Source organism: Phyllobates terribilis, unplaced genomic scaffold, assembly GCF_046119375.1.
Source record: "Phyllobates terribilis strain yellow unplaced genomic scaffold, ASM4611937v1 Scaffold_13__5_contigs__length_258822181, whole genome shotgun sequence".
Taxonomy (NCBI): domain Eukaryota; kingdom Metazoa; phylum Chordata; class Amphibia; order Anura; family Dendrobatidae; genus Phyllobates; species Phyllobates terribilis.
Genome location: NW_027362773.1, coordinates 104,684,872 through 104,710,335, shown reverse-complemented (window position 1 = coordinate 104,710,335; position 25,464 = coordinate 104,684,872). Strand labels below are relative to the sequence as shown.

The window sequence follows — 25,464 nt, the reverse complement described above, 5'->3', positions numbered from 1 at the left end:
CATTTTGTCTGAGGTCTTCAGTAACTCTGCAATCTGTCTGCAGTCTTCAGTTACTCTGAATTATGCCGGTGGTCTTTAGAAACTCTGCAATCTTGCTGTGGTCTTCAGTAACTCTGCAAACTGTCTGGTCTTCAGGATGTCACCTGCCTGTCTGTGGCTTCCAGTCCCTGAGTTATCTGTCTGCGGCCTTCAGTATCTCTGTTAATGGTCTCCTGTTTGCTATCAGTGTCTTGCATGCCTCACCTGCTTGCCGCACCGATGCCCGCGGCCTTTGTACCCACTAGGACCTTGGGCTTAGAGGATCCAACTCTCCCAGTTATGTAACATTAATAACTTGTAGTGGCTTTATTGAAGGTGTACGAAAGAGGAAAATCCATGTGATCCAGGTGATCTCCAGTTCTTCTTCCCATGATAGATGAATATAGGACTGTAGGATGGATGGCAATCACAAAATTATGGAAAGGTTTGGATATCTTCCTATGTATGTTTTTTGCAACCAGAATCTTCTCCAACTCTGTTATGTCACAGTTGGTATAATTATTGGACAAGAGTTTGGAACCAGTGGCCTTAAAAATGTTGGTAATAAAGTAAAGTGAGTTGTGAGCTACAAAGCAACTCACTGAGAGTGGATTTATTGGGGATACTATCACTGCCAAGCAAATCTAGAAACACATATTTGTGTAATGCGTCCCACATGTCTTCATAAGGTGACTCCTTGTTTTTAAGGAGACAGCTGGAAGACAATGAGAGGGAAGGAGTATTACATCTGGGGACAGAGTGTTATTGATTTTTACATATCTCTGCACTGTCATAAGAAATGACTATCATTATAGAGCCATGTCTTTTCAGAGACTGAAAAATGATATGCAGCAGAGCAGGATGAGTCATTTACAGGTTTTTTTTGGTGCATGGTGAGTCACAATGACCAAGTATCTTGTGCCATATAAACACATAAATATATATATGGATATAACAGGCACAATTTTGGTAAAGGAATAGACCAATTAAATAAACTGGTGCAGACAGACCGCTGCCCGCACTGGCAGCAGAACGTGGGTGGTTTCAACTCTGGCTAAGCAGTTAGTGGTCTCTTAAGACTAAGAAGCTTAGCGTCAAAAATATATAGAGTTAAGAAGTGGAAAAAGAATAATATAAAACACAGTGTGGGACTGAGCTGGTGTATTTTAATTCAAATGTGTAGAAATATACAGAAAACATATAACACGGTCTGTATAAAGCCACACAGGAAGTAGAAGAATTGAAAACATTTTGGCGCAAGAGTAAAAACTGATCTAAGATGAAAATCTAGCTCTGAAAATAACAGCATATTTTTTTTTAGGTTTATGCCAGCTTTCAGTTTGGGTATGGATTTATTTGTTGCAAACAAATTGGGGGCAGATGTTTTTCAAAACGGAAATACCTTTTATACATTTCATAAACATCCAATTGCATGTGGAGAATATTTACAATGTATGGCCCCCTTTGAGTGCTAGTTTACAGTTAATCTATGTAAAATGTTGGTAGATGGGAGAGTCAACAGTTTTGTAGCTTACTCCACCATGTGGCATTGGTAGCATTTTCTGCCCAGACAACCGGACCATCCACTTACTGTATCTATCACTTTTCACCTTCTGGCAAATGCTGAGTTGGAATTACTCTTTTACTGTTCTGCAGGATGAAATATCCCTGCATTCCTTGATGGTTTAAAGACGCACTTTAATCCCATGTAGAATCAGCACATCATCACCTGACCAGCTAGAGCCAGTACAATCTATATCTGCTGGGATCACACTAATTATTCTTTCTTCTATATTCTTTTAAATAAAGTAATAGATTATAAGTATACAGTCAGGTAGGATAAACTGTGGTGTCATCCATTATAACTGTGTGACAGGAGCTGTGTAGTCATCATCATAATCTGTGATAACAACTTCTGCCCCACTCCACCATCTATAGTGGAGAAAGTTTGTGGTACATAAAACAACTAAATAAAGTGAAAAAAATATATATATATTGTGACAGAGTAACTGGTAAAGTGCTGGAGAGGAGATACAGTGGGTACGGAAAGTATTCAGACCTCTTTAAATTTTTCAGTCTTTGCTTCATTGCAGCCATTTGGTAAATTCTAAAAAGTTAATTTTTTTCTCATTAAAGTACACTCTGCACCACATCTTGCCTGAAAAAAAAAACAGAAATGTAGAAATTTTTGCACATTTATTAAAAAAGAAAAACTGAAATATCACATGGTCATAAGTATTCAGACCCTTTGCTCAGTATTGAGTAGAAGCCCCCTTTTGAGCTAGTACAGCCATGAGTCTTCTTGGGAATGATGCAACAAGTTTTTCACACCTGGATTTGGGGATCCTCTGCCATTCTTCCGTGCAGATCCTCTCCAGTTCCGTCAGGTTGGATGGTGATCGTTGGTGGACAGCCATTTTCAGGTCTCTCCAGAGATGCTCAATTGGGTTTAGGTCAGGGTTCTGGCTGGGTCAATCAAGAATGGTCACAGAGTTGTTCTGAAGCCACTCCTTTGTTATTTTAGCTGTGTGCTTAGAGTCATTGTCTTGTTGGAAGGTGAACCTTTGGCCAAGTCTGAGGTCCAGAGCACTCTGGAAGAGGGTTTCATCCTGGATATCTCTGTACTTGGTCGCATTCATGTTTCCTTCAATTGCAACCAGTCATCCTGTCCCTGCAGCTGAAAAACACCCCCATAGCATGATGCTGCCACCACCATGTTTCACTGCTGAGATTGTATTGGGCAGGTGATGAGCAGTGCCTGGTTTTCTCCACACATACCGCTTAGAATTATCACCAAAAAGTTCTATCTTAGTCTCATCAGACCAGAGAATCTTATTTCTCATAGTCTAGGAGTCCTTCATGTGTTTTTGAGCAAACTCTATGCAGGCTTTCATATGTCTTGCACTGAGGAGAGGCTTCCGTGGGGCCACTCTCCATAAAAGCCCAACTGGTGGAGGGCTGCAGTGATAGTTGACTTTGTGGAACTTTCTCCCATCTCCCTACTGCATCTCTGGAGCTCAGCCACAGTGATCTTGGGGTTCTTCTTTACCTCTCTCACCAAGGCTCTTTCCCCACGATTGCTCAGTTTGACTGGATGGTCTAGGAAGACTTCTGGTAGTCCTAAACGTCTTCCATTTAAGGAGGCCACTGTGCTCTTAGGAACCTTGAGTAATGCAGACATTCTTTGTAACCTTGGCCAGATCTGCGCCTTGCCACAATTCTGTCTCTGAGCTTCTTGGGCAGTTCCTTTGAGCTCATGATTCTCATTTGGTCTGACATGCACTGTGAGCTGTGAGGTCTTATATAGACAGGTGTGTGCCTTTCCAAATCAAGTCCTATCAGTTTAATTAAACACAGCTGGACTCTAATGAAGGAGTAGAAACATCTCAAGGAGGATCACAAGGAAATGAACAGCATGTGACTTAAATATGAGTGTCTGAGCAAAGGGTCTGAATACTTATGACCATGTGATATTTCAGTTTTTCTTTTTTAATAAATTTGCAAAAATTTCTACATTTCTGGATTTTTTCAGTCAAGATGGGATGCAGAGTGTACTTTAATGAGAAAAAAAAATTAACTTTTTAGAATTTACCAAATGGCTACAATGAAACAAAGAGTGAAAAATTTAAAGGGGTCTGAATACTTTCCGTACCCATTGTATGTTTCCCTGAGGCTGTTCGCTTCAGTGAACTAAAAACCATGAAATTTCCTTCAGCATATTATTTGCTGAGAGGGGTTAAGCCTATAGTAAAAGGGAGTGCTTTTTTGTGAATGATCATTGTGAAGGGTGGGAGGTCATTCACCATATCTCTTCAATCAGGGGAGTGTCTGGGCTTTAAATAGCTAGCCTTGACACTCAGATCTGGTCAGTATCTGGAGGCCAGTTCCAGAGAGAGGAGCGTGTGTTTTTTCCTGCTGAACCTGAACTGTGTGGGTTTTGCTAACCCGAAGTTGCCGTACCCCGGCCGGTGCAAGGACTTTGCTGGACTCTTTTCCAATTTTTGTTTGCCGTTAGGCCGGATGGGCTATGTTTATTTTCCATGAACTTTTTATTGGTTTATGCTGCACAATAAAACAACTGAAACTTTAAAGAGACAGTGTTCCGTCTATACCTCAATGCGTAGCCGAGTGAGCCGATCTACCACAATATATATATTGTAGGGTTTCACTCGCTGCTAGGCCGCTAGTAGCATTCACACAGGCAATGCAGTTTAGTCCAAACATGTGAAGTTTTATTAACTTCATAAAACCTTAAGTGTTTTTTTAAAACAAAACAGCCTCTTCTGGTTACAAAGATATAGCAAAAAATAAACAGTTCATATGCCAGTTGGTGACAACTTCAAGGGTGGGCTCATCCGTCCGGATTAGAGTCTACACTTCTTTAAACTCTGACTTCAGACTACAGCAACACAAGAGGTTTTTCCACCTCTACTCCCAGACAAGGAATGAAGCAGCTAATCCACCTTAAATAGGCTGTTCAGATCCCAAGGTGGAGACATGGGAGCAGCCAGTCTCGCCCACCTCTGCTGATTGCTCCTAAGAACCTGGACCTGTGCGGCCCTATTATAAAACTCTCTCAGCACTACTGTGTTGGAGCCTGCTCTCCCAGTTTCCTAGCCACCTAGGTGACACATATCTCCCGTCCAGCACTTTACCAAGTGTTCTTTTATAGTATATATACACAATATTGTGCAAAAGTTTTAGGCAGGTGGGGAAAAACTGCTGCAAAGTAAGTGGCTCGCCCCCTGGGCCGAGGGGCACCCGGAACCGGGCTTCTGGGGGGTTGTAGTATCCGTGGCGGTGACCCGGTCCCGTGGATCAGGGTGGTCAGGCCGATGGTGGTATTTTGTGGGGGTTTTAGGTTAATTGTCCGACTACGCCACCCGTGGATTGCGGTCAGCGTGGACCGCCGCTGCAAGGCAGACCGCTGGAGCCGATTTTGTGTGCAGCTGAGGTAGTATGACTCCCCACAGGAAGAGTGGAGCCCCAGGGCAGTGTAGCAGATGATGGGAGTGATGGTGCGAGCGTCCCAGCACTAGTAGTGCTGGCGCGGCGATGAAGCACAGAGACGTGGGATTGCAGTTCAAAGGCTTTACTCACAGTACCGGTAGTGACTGCCCAAGCCGTGCTGCGTCCACCAGGCAAGGGGCTCGGTCAACCCCCAGGCAATTCCAGAGTGTGGCACAGGACTCCCTTCGATTCCTTTCTCTGGCCGTGCCCCACCAGTGACACTACTTTTGTCCAGCTGCCTCGGGCCTTCTCTTGGGATGTTGGATGTCCACTTCCCTGACCCTATGTGGTATGCCTTTCTAGCAGGTGTAGTGAGGGGTCGCACCAAGATGTGATCACGACCGCCGGTCCTTGGCTGAGGATTAGTCGCCTCCACCAACTTGGGATCCGGTACCCTGTTCTGCCAACCCGTCACCCGCAATCTCCTGGGCCTTTGGGGTTCCTTCTGCCCTCGTGTCTCTGGGCCTCTCTTAGCGTTCCGTTCCTTTCTTCCTCTCCTTTCTGTTCCTCTCTGCTAGTCCTGTCCTCTCTGCTGTTTCTGGCCTTCACTCCATGCCTGCCTCGTGGAGCTGGGCCCAGGCTGAGCCACAGCTCCCTGTCAGCCCTCTCTGGCTGAGCTCCTCTCCTCTTCTCCTCCTGACTGAACTGACTACTGACTGACCGAACTTCTAAGATGGTGCCCACCTCTTATACCTCCCTCTCTGTGTATGAGCCCAGGTGACTTGCAACCAATGGGCTCCTACCTATGCCCAGAAACCCAACCTCTATCTGCTCCTACATCACTGGGTTTTCCTCCCCCCTCCCCACTCCAGGCAGGGACATAGTCGGTCGTGCCTGCACTTCTGTCTAGTGGGAGCACCGTTGAGCTGTCCCCCGGAAATGGGGTGTGTGTGCTGTATGCAGCTAACTGAGTCTTGGTCCACACTCCATCCTTACCCGGGAGTGGAATATCACACCTCTGGTCTGAGGTGCAATACCCCTGTAGCAACCGAACCCTCGGGGCGCTACATAAGAATGCTTTCAAAAATAGAAGTGTTAATAGTTTATTTTTATCAATTAATAAAACGCAAAGTGAATGAGCAAAAGAGAAATCTAAATCACATCAATATTTGGTGACTGACTTTTGTCTTCAAAACAGAATCAGTACTTACATGTACATTTGCATTCAGTTCTTAAAGGAACTCGGTAGGGTGTTTGTTCAAAACCTCATGAAGAACTAACAACAGATCTTCTGTGAATGTCACTTGTGCAAATCCTTCTGTCTTTTCATGTAATCCCAGACAAACTTAATGATAGGACTCTGCGTAGCCATACCATCACTTCTAGGACTCCTTTTTTATCTTTACGATTCTTAATGACATTGGCTGTATGTTTAGGGTCGTTGTTCTGCTGCAGAATAAATTTGGAGCCAATCAGACGCCTCCCTAATGGTATTATGTGATGGATAAATATTTGCCTGTATTTCTCAGCATTGAGGACACCAAGAAAAGGGCAACACTGAGGAAAATACATGTAGAGGTCGGCCAAGGAAACCTAGTGCAGCAGATGAAAGACACATCATGCTTACTTCCCTTTGAAATCGGTAGATGTCCAGCAGTGTCATCAGTTCAAAACTGGGAGCAATCATCTACTGTTCGGAGATGTCTGGCCAAAAGTGGTCTTCATGAAAAAATTGCAGCCAAAAACCATATCTTTGACATGAAAAATCACCATGTAGCCTTATTTTGATACAAGCTACTTATTCTTTTATATCTAAGTTTTATTACCTACTATCACTCTTCCTTATACAGATCCTATCTTTGCTTCTCAAGGTTCGTTTCAACTCTTCATGTCTTCACGTGTTTTTTCCTTTTCACTGTAGTCATTTATTTAGCGACATCTATCTGCCTTCATCCCATACATTTATTTTTAGTTTTATAGACATTCCTTAATTTGGGCTGATAGCTCTCTGAGTATTTGTGACACATGAAATCATGGTAGAAAAATGCTAAAAAAAACACCAAGCAGAACAGCAAACATAGCCTGTGCTGCTTTTCCTTCATGTCACCATGCTTCTGGCACATACTCAGTGGTACAGAGCAGGAGAAGGTCATTCAGACAGTCTTCTTCTATTCCCATAGCTTTTGCTGGTATCATTTCCCAAATCTTAATAAAGCAAAATCAAGGAACTAGAGGCATAACCCATTGTTTGTTAATTGGGGACCTAGCCTTGTGTAAAGTAATAATGCCAAATAGATCTCAAAAGCATAAAGTTTGGGCTTCAGTGGAAGTGATGTGAAAAGCAGCCCAATCTTTGTGTAGAAGCAAGCTCACTCCTACTAGACAGTGATATACTGCAAATTAGACACTTCAAGAAGAGACTACTAAGGGTGCTTTCACATTGTGTTTAGGGACATGCTCGGTGGCCCTGTCGGGATTTACGTCCTAATCCCCTCATAACGGAACTCCGATTTATGCGCCTACGGGGCCACAGACCGCAATGGTGCCGGCAGAGCGAACGTGAGCTCTGACAAGCATCATTTTCAGGAATATATGCTTACTGGAGACGGACACCCAAACGCAGTCTACTACGTCTGAGTGTCCACCTCCAGTAGGCATACACTCTCCAAAATTATGAACATCAGAGCGCACATTCATTCTGCCGGCACCATTGCAGTCTATGGCCCTGTCGGTGCATACGTCCGATTCCCGTTTTGAGGGGGTTAGGACATGTGCCCTGATGGGGCCACCTAGTGTGTTCCTAAACACAATTAGAAAGCACTCTAAGGCATATTTACACTGGCCAACCCCCAGACAGCCGATTTGCCGTCCTTTAATAGACTGTTTTTACAGGCCAATTTCACTGCCATGCTGACAGAACGATCATTAATGCGATCGTTCTGTAAGAATAGAATATCTCTGTTCTTGGCAGCATGTTTACCCAGGATGATGTGCTGAAGAGAAGGATAATTTTTAAGCATGCTTAAAAATCATTTCAACTAACGAATCTTTTGCTCGTTCGTTGGGTGATTTGCTTCCTGTTTAGACTGCTTGATTATCAAAAAACAAGCATTCCTAAAAAAGTTTTTCGTTGACCTTTTGCATGCATCATGTACTGAGCAAAGCTAACTGACAATTCATAGTGCTTTCAAGGGGTTGTCCAGGCATCTAATATTGATGACCCTTATCAAATTGGTGGAGGCCCGACACTCGGCACACTCACCAATCAGCTGTTATTAGCACTGTTGGCAGTCAGATATAAACACGTAACCAAGGTGAATGGCACAGCATCATTCTATGTGTAGTGCTCGAAATGGAGAACAACAAATCAGATCCTATTCAAAAGAACAGTATCTGTTCTTCAGTACCCGGCAGCGGCTGCTACACATTGAATGGAGCCGTGCCATTCTGCTCAGCTCAATGTTTACATCCATCTGCCAACAGTCCTAATAACAGCTGATCGCTGGGGATGCCACCGGTCCAACCAATTTGATGTGGATGATCTATCCTGAGGATAGGTAATCAATCTTAGATGCCCAAGAAAGCCCTTAAAATTGGTTTCTTCAGGTGGAATGGAGCCAGCTGATAGGGAAAGCATTATTCAATGGACAGCATCCAAAATAGGCAAGTTGGCTGCCACATGAACGGTGTAGACTTGTCACTGGTGTAGTTTCCCTGCCTGCCAAGTTTTCTTAGAGGGACAAAACAACAGGAATTTCCAAATTAAACATTCCTTACCCTGCCCCTCCAGGCTTGTGAAGGGAGAACTGGAACACTGACAACAGACTGTGCATGGATCCACAAAAAAACAAGAAATGTAATACAGTGCAAAAAAAGGCATATACCTACTAACCGAGGTAACGTGTCCTGTTAGTAATGTGAGTCTTAAAAGCACTTATGGTGTCTGTACCCCCAAAACCTAACAAAGGGAGGAGATTTGTCAGGGTAGAAAGCACTAAGAGACATTTAGGCTATGTGCTCACGATGCAGAAATGAAGCAGAAATTTTCCTGAGCATTTCTGCATCTCCTTGGCAGAAAAACGCATGCGTTTTTGACGCGTATTTGCCATGCGTTTTTCCAATGCATTGTATAGGCAAATACGCATGCATAAACGCACAAGAATTGGTCATGTCCGTATTTTTTCTGCGAGTAAAATCTGCGCAGAAAAAATCCTGACCATGTGCACAGAACTTGCAGAATGTCATAGGAAGTCATGGGATAAGGTATGCAATGCGTTTCTGGAGCGTTTACGCGCTGCAAATACGCACCAAAAACGCATTGTGGGCACACAGCCTAAGGCTCATACACATTAGGTTAGGTGCAGATTTTACTTGCAGATTTCTTTCGTGCGCCCTTGGCATAGGTACTGGATTAGTCCACCATTACACCTTAATTTGCATTCTGAGCACTTTGCATATCTTAATCTTAAAGTGCTGCCTTAAATCAATCAGCAGCTCTGCACCTTCAGTGACGTTGCAGAAGCCCAGCCATGTTTAGTGTCAGTGTGCACTCTCATCGCTGGCTCCTGTCTGCAGCACCATACTCAGTGGTGGCCACAGACAGGAACCAGTGAATAAGAGTGTTCACTGACACTACAGGAGCCAAGCTGCTCGCTGCTCACAGTGTCAGTGTGCGCTCTTCTCCTTGATGGCTCATGTTTACAGCCACCACTCCATACTGTGCTGCAGACAGGAGCCAGCGATGAGCGTTCACACTGACACTGAGCACAGCTGGAATCCAGTAGTGTCAGTGTGGAGGTGCAAATCCTCTGATTGAGTTCAGGCAGTGCATACGAAATAAATAGTTTTTTTATCTGGCAACTTAACCTCTAAAATCTAAGCTACAGGTATGATGATTATATGGCTTAAGTCCCCTAAATACCTTTTATAAGTGGTTTAATTAGCATTTTGGGGGTGAAAGACTTCCCTTAAGTTAAAACTCATCTACACCGAATTAATGCAGGTAAAATATGCACCAAAATCACAACATGTGAACTTAGCCTTTAACTATCCGCTGAACACTTTTTCCGCTGATAGCGAACTCTCCGAACCCCTATACACATTCAGCTGAGTATTCATTGGCTGTGGCCAGACAACAGAAACCAAAAACAGCCACTGCTGGCCCTGGGGAGGGTAACTAATACTCATTTTGTTTTTTGTTTTTTATAATTATTTAATCATGTGGCAGAAAGTTTTCCAAAAGAAGTCAACACCTTTAAATTGTGCATCTTTTTTAATCCTTGTAGACAAAACAATAAGATTTCCAAAGAATAATTCCGCATTTCTATACTATGGGGAGATAATTCTGATCATGCTTCCCTCTCTATCCAATACACCCTGAATCAGGAGACCATAAAAGTGAATGAAATTGTTCCAAATGGCAATTATGTGGTTTTTTCAGTCTCATAAGGAACATGAAAACTTGGTCTATAAGGATCACAAATATATTTTTTTGTAAACATATGTTTACTACAGATAAGGTCAAATTGTTTTATTACGGGACATTAAAGATCAAAGTTATTTTACTGCAAGGATATAAAAAATACTTACTGTAACTTATTCTGATGCTAAAGTTATGGCCATAAAATGCCGTGGGGCCAAAAGCTAATATCACCTGGAAATAATAAATGCAGAAATCTTTGTGAAAGATGGTTTATTATTTTAACAGATATAAGTTGACAAAACAGGATATTTGTAAATGTGAGTAAATATCTAAAGATGTTTGTAATATTGGACTGGCCGACAGGAGAACAGGAGAATCCCCGGTGGGCCACCACCCTCTTATATGAGCAGTACTTGGCACAATATACTTGAATCACTATGTACAGACAAAGGCAGCATCTTATTCATTCAACAATCTACCCAGTCAACGTCGGACTGGGATGGCAAAGGCCCACCAGTAACTGATTCTTGGGGCTCAAGAGCTACATGCAAAAAAAACTGACAGTAGTACACAAACTTACTTCTGCTTCTATGTAATATTAGTTTGGTTAGCTTGTTTAATGAATGATTAGATTATACCCAATTGTGAATCAAGTGTAATAGCACTACTCATTAGTACTCTTTCACAAGGGTGGCCTACCGGAGGATTCTCCTATTCCCCTGTGGGCCAGTCCGAGCCTGTACTCAGTTCATTGTTATATAATTTTGTGATTGAGTATAATGTCACATTTGCATGTAGTTGAAAAGTCGGGCCCTGGAGTTGGTTACTGGTGGGCCCTAGGCACCCCAGTCCAACACTGCATGTCATAACCATGTAGAAAACTTTTCTCAGACTGATTTTTGGAATTGTTTTTTTAATGGAAAATGGCATACTCTCATGTGTCCTATTGAAAAAGCTTCCAGTTGCCGTTCTTCCACATTTCTCATGCACTTTGTAGAAGGGTTTACAACATTTTTATTGCAGCATTTACGACTTCAATTGCCATGCTCATACATGATATACTGTGGCTCTTGCTCTAAATTCAGATACAGCCATGTGCCACTTTTGTGAATTAGCCACATATATTTTTTTTGCAGACAAATAACTGATGTCTGACTGATGTGTCATGAATGTAATTTAGTGTAAGGGTACTCTCACATTGCGCTTTTTTCCATGTTCATGGGTCCCTTCAGGGATGGCATCCGAATAACCCCACAAAACGGAATTCGGAAGTATGCGCCGATGGGGCCATAGACTATAATGGCCCTGGCAGAGTGAACGCGTGCTCTGATGTGCATCATTTTCGGGTGTATACGCCTACTGGAGACAGACACCCAAACGCAGTCTATTACGCCTACCTCCAGTAGGCGTACACTCACAAAAATGATGAACGTCAGAGTGCACATTCGTTCTGCCAGCAACATTGCAGTATACTGTGTCTGAGTGTCCACCTCCAGTAGGCGTATACACCCAAAAATGATGCACGATAGTGTGGCGCCCCTGAGGGTTCGACCGCCACAGGGATGCTGCACCTCTTTAATGGGGTGTAGTGTTCCCCCTCTGAGGTAAGAACAGTGCGATGGTCAGGACCCTTCCTTCACATCCAACACCACACTTCTCCCACCAGAGGGGGCTAATAGGCACTAGGTGCTGCCCCTACTGGAAGTTGGGAGACTGGGGAACCAAGAGATAAGGGAACCAACTAGTGGGTGAGGGTGGAGGACTCACATTTTAGTGACACTTTAAATTTCATATTTAATACACAGCCATCTTGGCTCTAAGTCTTTTGATCGTGATCTCCCTCCCTGAGAGTGGATCCTGTGTGGACCTGCAGAGGATGGAGACACGGCCCTCGTACCCTGGCCTTGGGTCGAAGGGCAGGTTGCAGATAATATACGTCTCAGCCCGGTCAAGGACCATGACCAAGAAGCCCCGGAGCTCAGGAGTGTAGCTCCACCGCAAATGGATCCCAGGGGGACGCAGACGGAGCGGTATACGCCACCTGTCCCCGCTATGCTGATCTAGTCAGAGAGATTCCGGCTGCAAGAGGGGTAACGGCCCCTACACCTGATCTTGCTACTCTACGTCCTGGTCAGGGAAGCCCGGTAGGCCCAGAGGATCCCACCGGGTAACGGAAGGAGCGGAGCTGCTACCCGTACCCTTTTTCTGAGTGAAGTTCAGAGGGAGACCCGGCCTATCTACACACACACAGACAGGAAAGGACCCGGTCTGAAGTCTAGGAACACTCTGGTGCGGGGTCCTGATTGAATACTGGACTTACTCTGAGGTTGTCAGACCCCCGTCCCTGGTGACCGCAGAACTCCATGAGGAGCAGGGAGAAGCCTTGCAGCTGTACTCTACACCGTGAGTAAAAACCCTGGAAGTTATCCCCTATGGCCTCCGTACTCTTTATTCTGCATTGAACCGCACCACGCAGCACCAGACATCCTACACTACTACCCCCTCCATCCTGCTTCTCTCTGCCCAGAGGCCCTGCTCCGCCTGTGGGGAGTAGTACTAACGACGGCTGCCATAACACCCTTCCTCAGGGGACTGCAGCAGCGCTGGTGGCCTTCACCAGGTGCCACAGGTGGCGTAGTCGAGATCAGCCACTCAACCCGGATAAGCCCGTACCATCCTTTTTAATGTGACGGCCCTGGGCACGGAGCGGGTCCGGGCCACGGCTGCACCCCCCATCGACAACATAGGACCCGGCTCCGAGTCCCCCATCTCCCAGGGTAGGGCTTTCGAGCGTCACACAACTTGGCGTAGTCGGCAGGATCGCGTGCCCGCAGCAAAGGAAGGAATTACCCATTGCTACCGGGTACTGTGTGCCTTATGTTAGAACTCTCCTGTTAGGTTTTTTTAGTTTGCTGGTCACATGACCATTTTTGCCTATTTAATCCGGCTCCGCCCTCCTGGCCTTGCTGGACTTCATTGTATTTACTACTCTTGAGCTAGCTTGGTGCTCTGTTGCCGTTCTCTGTTAGTTTTGCTAGGTCTTCTGACCTCTATGCTTTTTGTTGTGTGTTTGTCTTTGACTGCTACTATTTCTGCTAGGAGGTGTCCAAACTTATCCCAGTCCCTAGTTCTTGTAGGGATCCCTCCCTCACATCTATAGGTCTTCGTACAGACTAGCCGGGGACTTTAGCGGGTCTGATCGCAGGATCAGGTTCCCCGTTACATCGTAGGGATCTAGTTTAGTTCTATTGTAGGGACAGATCTCCTATCTTTCCTTAGTCCCTGTAGCAGATCATAACACCTTACACCTTGGACTGTCGTTTCCACTTAAAATGGCGCCCGCCCAAGAAGAACAGACGCCATAGTGTATCAGAAAGACGGTCTTCTAACACCTCCTATCGTGGGCCAGGCTCCCACATGGTGCCAAAAGTGCGGACCGCCCCTTCCATCAGAGACTGTCCGCTGGGTAATGCCCGTCAAAATGGATGGGCTGAACGAAGGCGTGCCTGTCAGCATACCGCCCTGGAGCCGCCCCGAAAGAGGAGGAAAAAGGAAAAAAAAACAAAAAAAAAACAACAAGGTGCGGCCATAGCAGTTGGAGTTTGGCGACCTTCAGGAGCGGACATGGATGCTGCTGGAGCACCACAAATGGAACCTTCTGAACCCGGCCCATGTTCTTCTCCCGGTAGGGAGCGAGGCGGCACAACCCTTACCGCGGGAGAAATTGAATTTCTCCACCAGGAAGCCACGGGTCTTGCACGGAGACTGGATGAGGCCCAGAAGGCGGCATCTGCTGCGTGGCGGGAGGAAATGCTGCTGCGCATCGGGACCCGCCGCCAAGGAGCTGAAGCTCAGGAAGAAGCGGTGACAGAGGTCGCGAGCAGCCCAGAGGCGGGTGAGTGTGCTACCCCTGCCCCGGCTGCTGAGCCCACCGTGCCCGTACTGGACCTCATGGCCGAGTATCTCCTGCCCGGCGCGGTCACCTGGGATCAGGTCTTTGCCTCGGAGCTTCGGGCTTCTGCTATTGGTGGAGACCTGCACTGCCGCCCAACTCCCGACTCGGAAGAACCTGAGTCTGCTGGGGTATCCACCGACCCCAACCCGGACTGGTCCGCACTTGCAGAGGACCCGCAGCAGCCCCTGATGACACCGCTACCCGCACCGACATTCACCTGGCCGGCGGCTGGGGAGTGGGCCTGGGACAACCAGGGGGGGGACCTGATGGGCTTCCCCCGGGAGACCCGGGCTGAAGCGCACTGGAGGAGCGAGCTGTGCCCCCAGCAGAGCCTCCAACTCGGCCGGGAGCAACGCCAGAGGGAGGTCCGCTGCGAGCGCCTCGAGTTGCGCGCCAAAGCTGCAAAGTCCAGAGCCCGCCAGGAGGAGGCGACCCGTCCAAGCCCCCGTGTGGAAGGGCAAGTTGTCCGCTTCCACCATGAGGCGGGGTGGGGATTCATTCGGAGTTCCCAGCATGAGGACGACGTCTTTGTCAGCCGGCGGGACGTCGAGCCGCGGCTGAAAAAGGTACACCCTGGCCGGAACCTCTTCCCGGGTGACATAGTCACGTACACCCGCCACCACGGGGTGCGGGGGTGGTACGCCCTGGACGTCCACAAGGTGTCCGGGAGCGATGCCCCCTCACGCTCACCCCTAGAGGACCGGTCAGCCTCCGTCGGGAGGAATGAGCCTTTTCCCCGGAGTGGACCCGAGAATTAAGCAGCCCCGGCGGCTGTAACTTGTTTAAAGTTGTAATGTTTATGTTTATGGTTAATTTGCTCTCCCCGGTTTCTAGAGACATTTGTCCCTGCGGACTTGCAGCAGACAGACTCCTTACCTGTAAATAGTTTGCATCTCTTTAGGTGCTCCTTATTGGTTTTATGTAAAACCGCAGCTACTTCTACCTCAGACCTCAGAAGAAAAACCTGTCTGGAGTGGCTCTCTTGGAGGTCCAACTCGGGATCTTCATGCCCTGCTGCCACCCCAGGGCCTACGTTGGGGGTTTGGGACAGGTCCCTCGTGCTTCTGAACTGCCCTTGAGTCCTTGCACTTTAACCCGTCTGTCTGTGCATAAATGTCTCTGAATGATTATTGTACTTTTATATTTTTGTACTTTTATATTATATGCTGTTTGAAACGTTAAAGAAGAAGTGCCTCCCATAATGGGAAGATTGTTTATTGTTGTCAAAATATAAAAAGACTGTACCAGGTTTTGCTCTCTTTGCAGCCCGCGCACGTGCTGTGTTTCACCAGGGGGGAATGTGGCACCCCTGAGTGTTCGACCGCCACAGGGATGCTGCACCTCTTTAATGGGGTGTAGTGTTCCTCCTCTGAGGTAAGAACAGTGCGATGGTCAGGACCCTTCCTTCACATCCAACACCACACTTCTCCCACCAGAGGGGGCTAATAGGCACTAGGTGCTGCCCCTACTGGAAGTTGGGAGACTGGGGAACCAAGAGATAAGGGAACCAACTAGTGGGTGAGGGTGGAGGACTCACATTTTAGTGACACTTTAAATTTCATATTTAATACACAGCCATCTTGGCTCTAGGTCTTTTGATCGTGATCTCCCTCCCTGAGAGTGGATCCTGTGTGGACCTGCAGAGGATGGAGACACGGCCCTCGTACCCTGGCCTTGGGTCGAGGGGCAGGTTGCAGATAATATACGTCTCAGCCCGGTCAAAGACCATGACTAAGAAGGCCCGGAGCTCAGGAGTGTAGCTCCACCGCAAATGGATCCCAGGGGGATGCAGATGGAGCGGTATACGCCACCTGTCCCTGCTATGCTGATCTAGTCAGAGGGATTCCGGCTGCAAGAGGGGTACCGGCCCCCGACACCTGATCTTGCTACTCTACATCCTGGTCAGGGAAGCCCGGTAGGCCCAGAGGATCCCACCGGGTAATGGAAGGAGCGGAGCTGCTACCCGTACCCTTTTTCTGAGTGAAGTTCAGAGGTAGACCCGGCCTATCTACACACACATAGACAGGAAAGGACCCGATCTGAAATCTAGGAACACTCTGGTGCGGGGTCCTGATTGAACACTGGACTTAATCGGAGGTTGTCGGACCCCCGTCCCTGGTGACCGCAGAACTCCGTGAGGAGCAGGGAGAAGCCTTGCAGCTGTACTCTACACCGTGAGTAAAAACCCTGGAAGTTAACCCCTATGGCCATCCTGCCTCTCTTTGCCCAGAGGCCCTGCTCGGCCTGTGGGGAGTAGTACTAACGACGGCTGCCATAACACCCTGCCTCAGCGGACTGCAGCAGCGCTGGTTGCCTTCACCAGGTGCCACAGGTGGCGTAGTCGAGATCAGCCACTCAACCCGGATAAGCCCGTACCATCCTTTTTAATGTGACGGCCCTGGGCACGGAGCGGGTCCGGGCCACGGCTGCACCCCCCATCGACAACATAGGACCCGGCTCCGAGTCCCCCATCTCCCAGGGTAGGGCTTTCGAGCGTCACACAATAGAGTGCATGTTCGCTCTGCCCGCACCATTATAGTCTATGACCCCATTGGTGCATATGCCTGAATCCAGTTTTGCGGAGGGATTTGGACGCAATCCCCTCCAGGACCCAGAAACGGATGCCTGGACACAATGTCAAAGCACCCATATAGTCTATGACCCCATCGGCACATATGTCCAAATCCCATTTTGCGGGGGGATTCATGCGCAAGCCCCAATGAGACCCACGAATGTGAAGATAAGCACAATGTGAAAGCACCCTTACATTTCTAGTAATTAAAGCTACATGGTGAAAACCATATACTGTTCACCCGCAGTGTTAAACATTAGCCCTGAATGCTGCAGAATGTATGACATGCAGTATGTAACACCACCCCGACAATTCACAGAAGGCAGCGAAATCTTACAGTATATACAATATGTGCATACAGATTGCTCTGCATGTATCTTGTGCAGAAAGACAAAAAGAAGCTATTCTACATAGTTTAAGGAAAAGGTAAAAAAAAAGAAAAATGAGCAGTAGTAGTATGTATGCATGCCTTCACAGGTTTACTAAAATCCTATATCAATTTGTGATTCCACAAAAAAAAGCGATTGTGATTGTCCACAAGCAAAATGAAGTCATGTTCTACTTTGATCAGTGTTACCGACCAAAGTTGCCCATTCAAGTGAAAAAAAAACATAAAACAGAAAACTCTAGGACACCATCCGTGTGTCATCTGAGTTCTGTCCGTTTTTTTACTGTTTAGTTGAAATATATGGCTAGATTAATTTTTTACCGAACTGCCAGAGATAGCAGACAATAGATGAATGGAGGTCCACTCTATTACAGCGCCCCCATTATCATGATCGGTGGAGGTTGCAACAGTCTGAACCACCAGGGATTAGGAAGTTAACCCCTGTGCTGATAAATAAAAATAATATCATCATTATGCATTGTATTCTAATTATCCTGTTTGATTTGATGTTTCCTCCTATTGCAGTGTGGCTCTAACCCTTTACCTGGACTAACAAAGGAAGAGGATTGTTGTGGCAGTGTGGGAACATCTTGGGGACACCACAAATGTAATAAGTGTCCTCAGTTTCCATGTGAGTATAAAGTAGAATTAAATAGTACACCTATCTTTTAATGGGTTTATTTTTCATGTTGAATTGGACACACAATGCAATAGTGGCTGCAGAGTGTAAAAAAAGTTTTTGTTTTTGTTTTTTTATTTTCACCTGTCTGTTGTGGCGATATTAGCAATCAAAGTATTTGCCACACAATGAGTTAACTTTTGTTAAGTTCAAGTGGGTGTTATTTGATACTTTTCACTGGGGGAGTGTACCTCTTCTCCTTGTATGATGTTGACCAATCATAAGCAGGCAACAACACACTGGAGAAAGAACTCACCCCCACTATAGGTTAGAGCAGGTTTCTCAGTGTGTTAAGTGTAATCACTTATGTCTGCTGTGCTCAAGCAACTTGTAATCTCTCTGCAGTGAGATCAGGGCTGTCATTCTATCTCACACAGGAGGAGCCTTTTCTGGACAACTCCTGTGTGAGATGTCATGGGACCCTGTATGGATTTATGGATTTGCATAGCAGTTAAAAGTTGCTGAAGCACAAGAGACATTAGTATGATTACTGACACAGCTTTTGACAGGCAGTGTGGGTGGAGGGGCAGTACAGTTGTGCGGACATTGCTATGAGAGGAGGAGAGTTGATAGCAGGGATTATAATGTGACACAGATAAACTCAGCTGTACTGTTCCTCCCTCACAGGGATCGTATCTGAAAGGTGTAAGTCATCTGTGCTTTCAAATCATGCAGGAGGTAAGACCAGGAGATCAGAGCTGTCTGTCATATATCTCACACACTGAGAAACCTGCTCTAAGCTATAGTGGGGGCGTGTTCTTTTTCTACTGTGTTGCTGCCTGCTTATGATTGGTCAGCATCATAAAGGGAGAAGTACACACCTCCAGTGACACCTATCTGATATCTGAGCGCAAAATTGGTGTAAGGCTGTGTGCCCACGATGCGTTTTTTAAGCGTTTCCGCAACGGCAAAAACGCTGCAGAAACGCTTAAAAAACGCATGGTAGAAGGCCTGCCATGTTCCCTAATGATAATCCGCGTGTGCTGTGCACATGCTGTGGAAATTTCCGCTGCGGATTATCATTGCAGAAAAAAACGCAGCACTACCAATTATTTTGCGGAAGTGCTGCGTTTTCGCCGCCATTGACTTGCATTGAAACGCATGGATTACGCATCACTGCATATGTAGATGCGCATTCCACGCGTTCCAATGTGCGGATGGTACCCAGGTCTAGAGGACAAGAGACTCTCCTCCGGACCTGGGTACCATAGAACCTGTGAAAAAAAGAATAAAATAAAAAATAAATGTTATATTTACCTTCTGACGGCCCCCGCTGCGCTCCTCCTCCCTTGCCGGCAGATCGCGGTGGACTGAAGGACCTGCGCTGACGTCATAGTCATGTGACGGCAGGTCCTTCAGTGCAGTGTACCGCGATCTGCCGGCAGCCAGGACGGAAAAAGCAAGACTCAGAAGGTAAGTATAGATTTATTTTTTACCATTCTTTACGGTCACACTATATAAATCCATGCTGTTTGCATGGATTTATATAGTGTGACCAAGTTGACAAGCACTTTCCAAGTGATGCTAAAATCGCTTGGAAAGCGCTTGTCAACCCGCATGCAGAAATGCATGTGAAGAACGCTTCACTTACGCTTGTCCCTGGCAGAAAAACGCATGTACAATCCGCATGTACAATCCGCATGTACAATCCGCATGTACAATCCGCATGTACAATCCGCATGTACAATCCGCATGCGTTTTTTCTGCCAGGGAGATGCAGAAACGCTCAGGAAAAGTTTGGAGCCAAAGAACGGCAACGAAAACCACAAGACAAAATAAAAGTAACTTAAAAATAAAACTGTAAATGATGAAGCACACACTGAAATAAAAATCATACAGATATATTAGAACTGTGCCGGTCTTTACACTTGATAACCATTAATTCGAAGGGACTTATAGGTAGAACCAGGGGCGAAACGGTCGTGGTCACAGAGGTCGCGATCGGGTCCGTGCGGGTGAGGAGCTCACCGACGCCAGCACAAACTTCAACTGGATGTGTGTACTTGGACATACATTCAGTTGGTATATTGCGTAGCAGAGACCCACCAGATCCATGCGCTGCAATACATGCTACCAGCCAATCAGAGGGCAGCAGCTGACGTCGGCGTGCACGTGACTGGGGTGCATGGCAGTGACGTCACGCGCTCTCGTCGCTTGCACGCTGTAGTGAGCTGCTGACTTCAGAAGTGGACAGGATGGGGAACATATATAACAGGATGGGGAACATATATACCAGGATGGAGGTCATACATAGCTGGATGGAGCCAGGGAGGGGAACATATATACCAGGATGGAGGACATATGTACTAGAATGTCCCCAGAATGGGGGACGTGTATACCAGGAAGGAGCCAAAGATGGGAGACATTACTACATAATGGGGGAGGGGATGAAAATCGTATCTCCATATAGGATTCAGAACTCTACATGGGCCTGTACATCTAACCAACATGCAAAGGGAGCCTGACGCGCCCCGTGGGCCGTGGGGTACCCGGAGCCGGGCCGGTAGGTGCTGGGGGTTGTAGTCACAGTGGCTGTGACCCGGTCCGTGACCCAGGTGGTCAAACCAAAGGGTAGTATTTGTGTACAAGTGTTAATGTCCGACTACGCCACCTGTGGAATGCGGTCAATAGGAACCGCCACTGCGGAACAGTCCTCTGAAGCTGATGTTTGGCAGTAAGGGTGGTATTACTCCCCACAGGAAGAGTGTAGCTTCAGGGCAGCGTGTGGATGATGGTGGTTGTGCAGGGTGTCACGGTGCAGAAATAATCACAGAGTCCGTATAGTGCAGTCCCAGGGCCTTTACTGGTGGCAATTATACAGGCCCCAACGGGAGTACTGGCTAGTGATGAGGGCCTGGTCAGTCTGGGAGCAAGCATAGAGTCCTCCTGGCCAGGTGGAGTTGTAGGCCTGCCGTTCTTACTATACTCTTTTGGCTTCTCTGCTTATAGCTGTGTTGTAGCCCACATCCCTGAGTGTAACGTGCTGTGCTCACCCGTATGGCTGGCAGCTCGGGCCTTGTGGATACCTCGCTCCTCCTTGGCGGTACTGGACCCTCGGTGCTGCTGAGCCTCCGGGCGCCTGATGGGGGCCAGGAGACCTGCAATTTCCTGCCCTACAGTATCTGCTACTGGGTCTGGAACCCCCCACAGCTTCGGACTCCGGTGTCCGGTTCTCTGTTGACTCTGGCTAGGACGAGCTATCTCCAGCTCCAGTCCCTAGCTCCTCACTCCTTGATGTCCTCAACTCGACTCCTCACACTAGACTGCAACTCTGGACTCCCTAACCCCGCCTCCAGACCCAGTTATAAAGGGCAGGATCCTCCCCTTTCTGGTCTGGAGCCAGGATGTGTTGTATGTACTGTGTTCCTGACCAGGAAACCCCTGTTTGCTCTCAGACATGGCATTTCTACCACTGTGGCAACTAGACCCTCTGGGGTGCCACAGGCCCATGGCCTAATTTTGCACTGGGACCCATCAGATTCTAGTTAAGCTGCTGGGTAGAAGCTCCCTTTAGATGTAGCCCTCATGATTTCCTAATGAGACCTACTTTATGAATTGTTAGTTCCCATGCCCAGACTATAAAATGATGAATATGAAATGTTACATACCACAAAGAGGAGTAAAAATGCACTTTCCTATTGTTGAGGGGCCAAACTAAGGGAATCAGTCCTTGCAATTATAATTGGAAGCAGATGCGATATAGATGAACACAGCCAAGATGTAATTTACACGATTATCATGAAAATGCACATTATGCAACATGATGGAGCTCAAAGTATTGAATCAGGATCCCAGATGAAAGAAATATAACACTTGTGAATATTAGATACATTTTACGTGGAATATCTTTATGTTTACTCTATGCATTAATACAATTCAGACATAATATTGAAAGCACCATAATATTAAAAAAACTTTTAATAAATCAAAAACTATAAAAAAAACTTTCAAAAATGGTCAATAATAACAAATGACTTCACTTTAAAGATATGTTTCTTGGTCAGAGACTGTAAAGCAGACGTACTGCAGATGAGCTGCCAGGGAAAGGCTGATACCATATAATTCCTCGGAGATCAGCTCAGGATATTAGGATGCAGTTTGAATTTGAACCAGAGTTTAGTTACTATTTGTCTTGTACACACTTTTTACTTTTTTCCTTCTTTGCTCGTTTTTTTTTACTTTTTGGATTCTGTATTTTAATGCTGTAACAGGCAACTGTTAAAGTAGAGTTGAGTAACAAAAAAAAAGTTCCTGAAAATCGAGACCCATGAATAAAAAAGGTTCAAGAAGGATTTGGCCGAGCAGAGCGTAGATCACTTTCTCTGCTTATACGTACATATCCCTTCCTCCATCCCCTCCCTTTCTTTTTTTCTCACTTCTCTCAGAATTTGGATTCAGATTTTCCAGAGCTGTTGGAAGTAAAATACATCAGACAATAGTGAGGGGGATGGAAGGGTGAATGAGGTGTTTTAACTATTTATGCATAGTGTATATAACTTTTTTTTTTGCTTTTTTATAGATTCTGGCGCACAGAAAACTGCACCATACCGAGGAGAGCTTGGTTCAGACTGTGTTCAGGGTTATAAAAGACTCAACAGCACTCACTGCCAGGGTAAATATCAAATAACCAGTCCCTGCAGTATACTGTATATATTAGTCTGTGTCCTCTATATACTAGAATATATGAACACTTTATTGATATATGACCATTATATGTCATTTGTAGTGAACTCGCTATACTTACGGAATCTAGATTCTAGTATGATTGTTTATAGTTAAGGGACTTTCTTGGTTTCAAAAAGTTTCTCTGTTGAAATGTACAGCCCCAATTCCCCAAAAAAGTTGAGACATTGCCTAAAATGTAAATGAAAACAAGAATGCAATGATTTGGAAATCTCATAGTCATATTTTATTCACAGCAGATTATAGGACGCAGATCAGAAGCTGAACCTTACACATTTTCTATTTCATTTCCAAAAAAAAAAAAACTAGTTTAGAAATTGAAGGCAGCAAAACATCTAAAAAAAAAAGTTGGAACAGGGTTAACAAAATGTAGGAAAAGTAATGAAAACAGATAAAGGGTCAATTTCCAACTAAGTCACATGACTGTGTATAAAAAGAGCTTGTTAGAGAGGCAGAGTCTCTCAGAAGCAAAAGTGATCAGAGGTTCACCGATCTGTGAACAACTGCATCTAAAATTTGTGGAACAATTTCGGAAAAATGTTCTTCCCCAGAACACACCACTAAATGTATGCTGGACTCTTAAGATAACCCCTTCACGTCCTATGACGTATAGGTACGTCATAGGTCGTGTCTCTCCCTTTGATGCGAGCTCCGGCGCTAAGCTTGCATCTTTCCGGGCACATGACAGATGATTTGATCAGCTGTCATGTACCCCTAAGAGCTGCAGGTGGAATCGCGATCCACCCGAGGCTATTAACATGGTAAATGCTGCTGTCAATCTCTGACATTTAACATGATTGCGCCAGAAGCGCATCACAAACTCCACCCATCAGTGCCCCTGTCACATTATCGCGGGGCACCGATGGGTTCGCATGACAACCGGGGGTCTAATGAAGACTCCAGTACTTGTCATCGCTGAACTGCTATGTACGCCGGCCCGTGGCCGGGGTTCAGGAGATGAGGATGTCTGCTACACATAGCTCTGCTATGTGTAGCACAAGCGATCAGATGATCGCAGCTCCAAGTCTCCTAAGGAGACTATTGAAGCAAGTAAAAAGTAGAAAAAAAATAAAAAAAATAAAAAAATATAAAAGTTTTAATCACCCCCCTTTTGCCCCATTCAAAATAAAACAATAAAAGAAAAAAAAATACACACTGGGAATCATCGTGTTCATAAACGGCTGATTTATCAATATATAAAAAAAATTAATCCGATCGATAAACGGCGTAATGAGAAAAAAAATCAAAATGCCAGAATCACGTTTTTTTGGTCGCCGCAACATTGCAATAACTGGCAATCAAAATATCATATCTATCCCAAAATAGTATAAATAAAAATGTCAGCTCGGCGTGCAAAAAATAAGCCCTCACACAGCCCCAGATCCCGAAAAATGGAGACGCTATGGGTCTTGGAAAATGGAGCCTTTTTTTATTTGCAAGCTTTGGATTTTTTTTTACAACTTAAATAAAAAAGGACCTATACATGTTTGGTATCTTCGAACTTGTACTGACCTGGAGAATCATAATGGCAGGTCAGTTTTAGCATTTAGTGAACATGGTAACAATTGTGGAATTGCATTTTTTTTGCAATTTCACCGCATTTGGAATTTTTTCCCTTTTCAGTATGAGATATGGTAAAATCAATGGTGTCATTCAAAAGTACAACTCGTCCCGCAAAAAAACAAACCCTCACATGGCCAGAAAAATAAAGAAAAGGCATTGGGAAGAAGGGGAGCAAAAAACGAAACCGCAAAAATGGAAAATTCCAAGGTCGTGAAAGGGTTAATAAAGACCCCAGGCCATAGCCAATAAACTAATAGAGATCTCAGACTAGGCTCTTCAATAACTGTCCAACCAAATACAGACACCAGGACATATTATTAGAGTCCGGAATACATGAGTAGCACTTACTGTGTGACATATCTTTATGCTTACATAATTGATGCTCTCAAATGTCAGAAGTTAGCCAGACATCTCTGCTGTGAAGTGACCATCGATGCCTAAAATATATTAATTTATAGCATTTATTAATATTTGAAGAGGTTGTCCAGGACTTTAACAGTAGGATAGATCATCAATGTCTGATGGGTGAGGGTGCGACACCCGGCACCCCGGATGATTAGCTGTCACGGTGTCGGCTGCACAGCTCCATCGATTGTATAGTGGCCGCGGCTGAGTACTGCACATCCGCCACCTATTCAAATCAATAGAGGTTGGATGTGCAATAACTAGCCGCGGCCACTATCAGAAAGCGGAGGAGCTCCGCAACTTATCCTAAAGATAGACCATCAAGTCCTGGACAACCCCTTTAATATAATGAAATATTTGTGTACATTCAGCCATGAACAAACAATATCTGCTCTTCTGTCAGATATAAATGAGTGCAGCATCCAAGGAGTATGCCAAAATGGAGACTGCCTGAATACGCAAGGAAGCTTCAGATGTGCGTGCAAACATGGATATGTCTTCATCACTTCTCAGATGCGTTGTACACGTAAGTATCCCAAAATATATCTTGGATGACAACACATTCGTAATATTTACAGAAGGAAGATTTTTGGAAATTCTGCTTGTTATATACATGTGGAATTTTGGTCGCTTTTTATTCAATTTGATCAAGGTGATCAAAAACAGCAATTCTGGCATTGTTAAATGTATTTGTTCATTTATTTTTTACCATGTGAGCTACAGAATCAGATTTTATATTAAGGTCGTTACAGATGCTAGTTACATATTTTTTTCTATTTTTATATTTTTTCCCAATGATAAAGTATTTGACAAAAATGGGAATTGCATT

The 25,464-nt window shown here is 45.5% G+C and overlaps 1 protein-coding gene across 2 annotated transcripts in view; it reads left to right on the top strand.

Annotated features, from left to right (window-relative positions):
- LTBP3 (latent transforming growth factor beta binding protein 3) overlaps window positions 1–25,464 on the top strand; it is a 105,508-nt gene that overhangs the window by 12,089 nt on the left and 67,955 nt on the right. For both annotated transcript variants that reach the window (XM_073658360.1, XM_073658359.1), the window contains exons 4-6: window positions 17,831–17,936; window positions 22,504–22,596; window positions 25,039–25,161. In XM_073658360.1, the coding sequence (XP_073514461.1) occupies window positions 17,831–17,936; window positions 22,504–22,596; window positions 25,039–25,161 (322 nt within the window). The remainder of the gene's footprint in view (window positions 1–17,830; window positions 17,937–22,503; window positions 22,597–25,038; window positions 25,162–25,464) is intronic.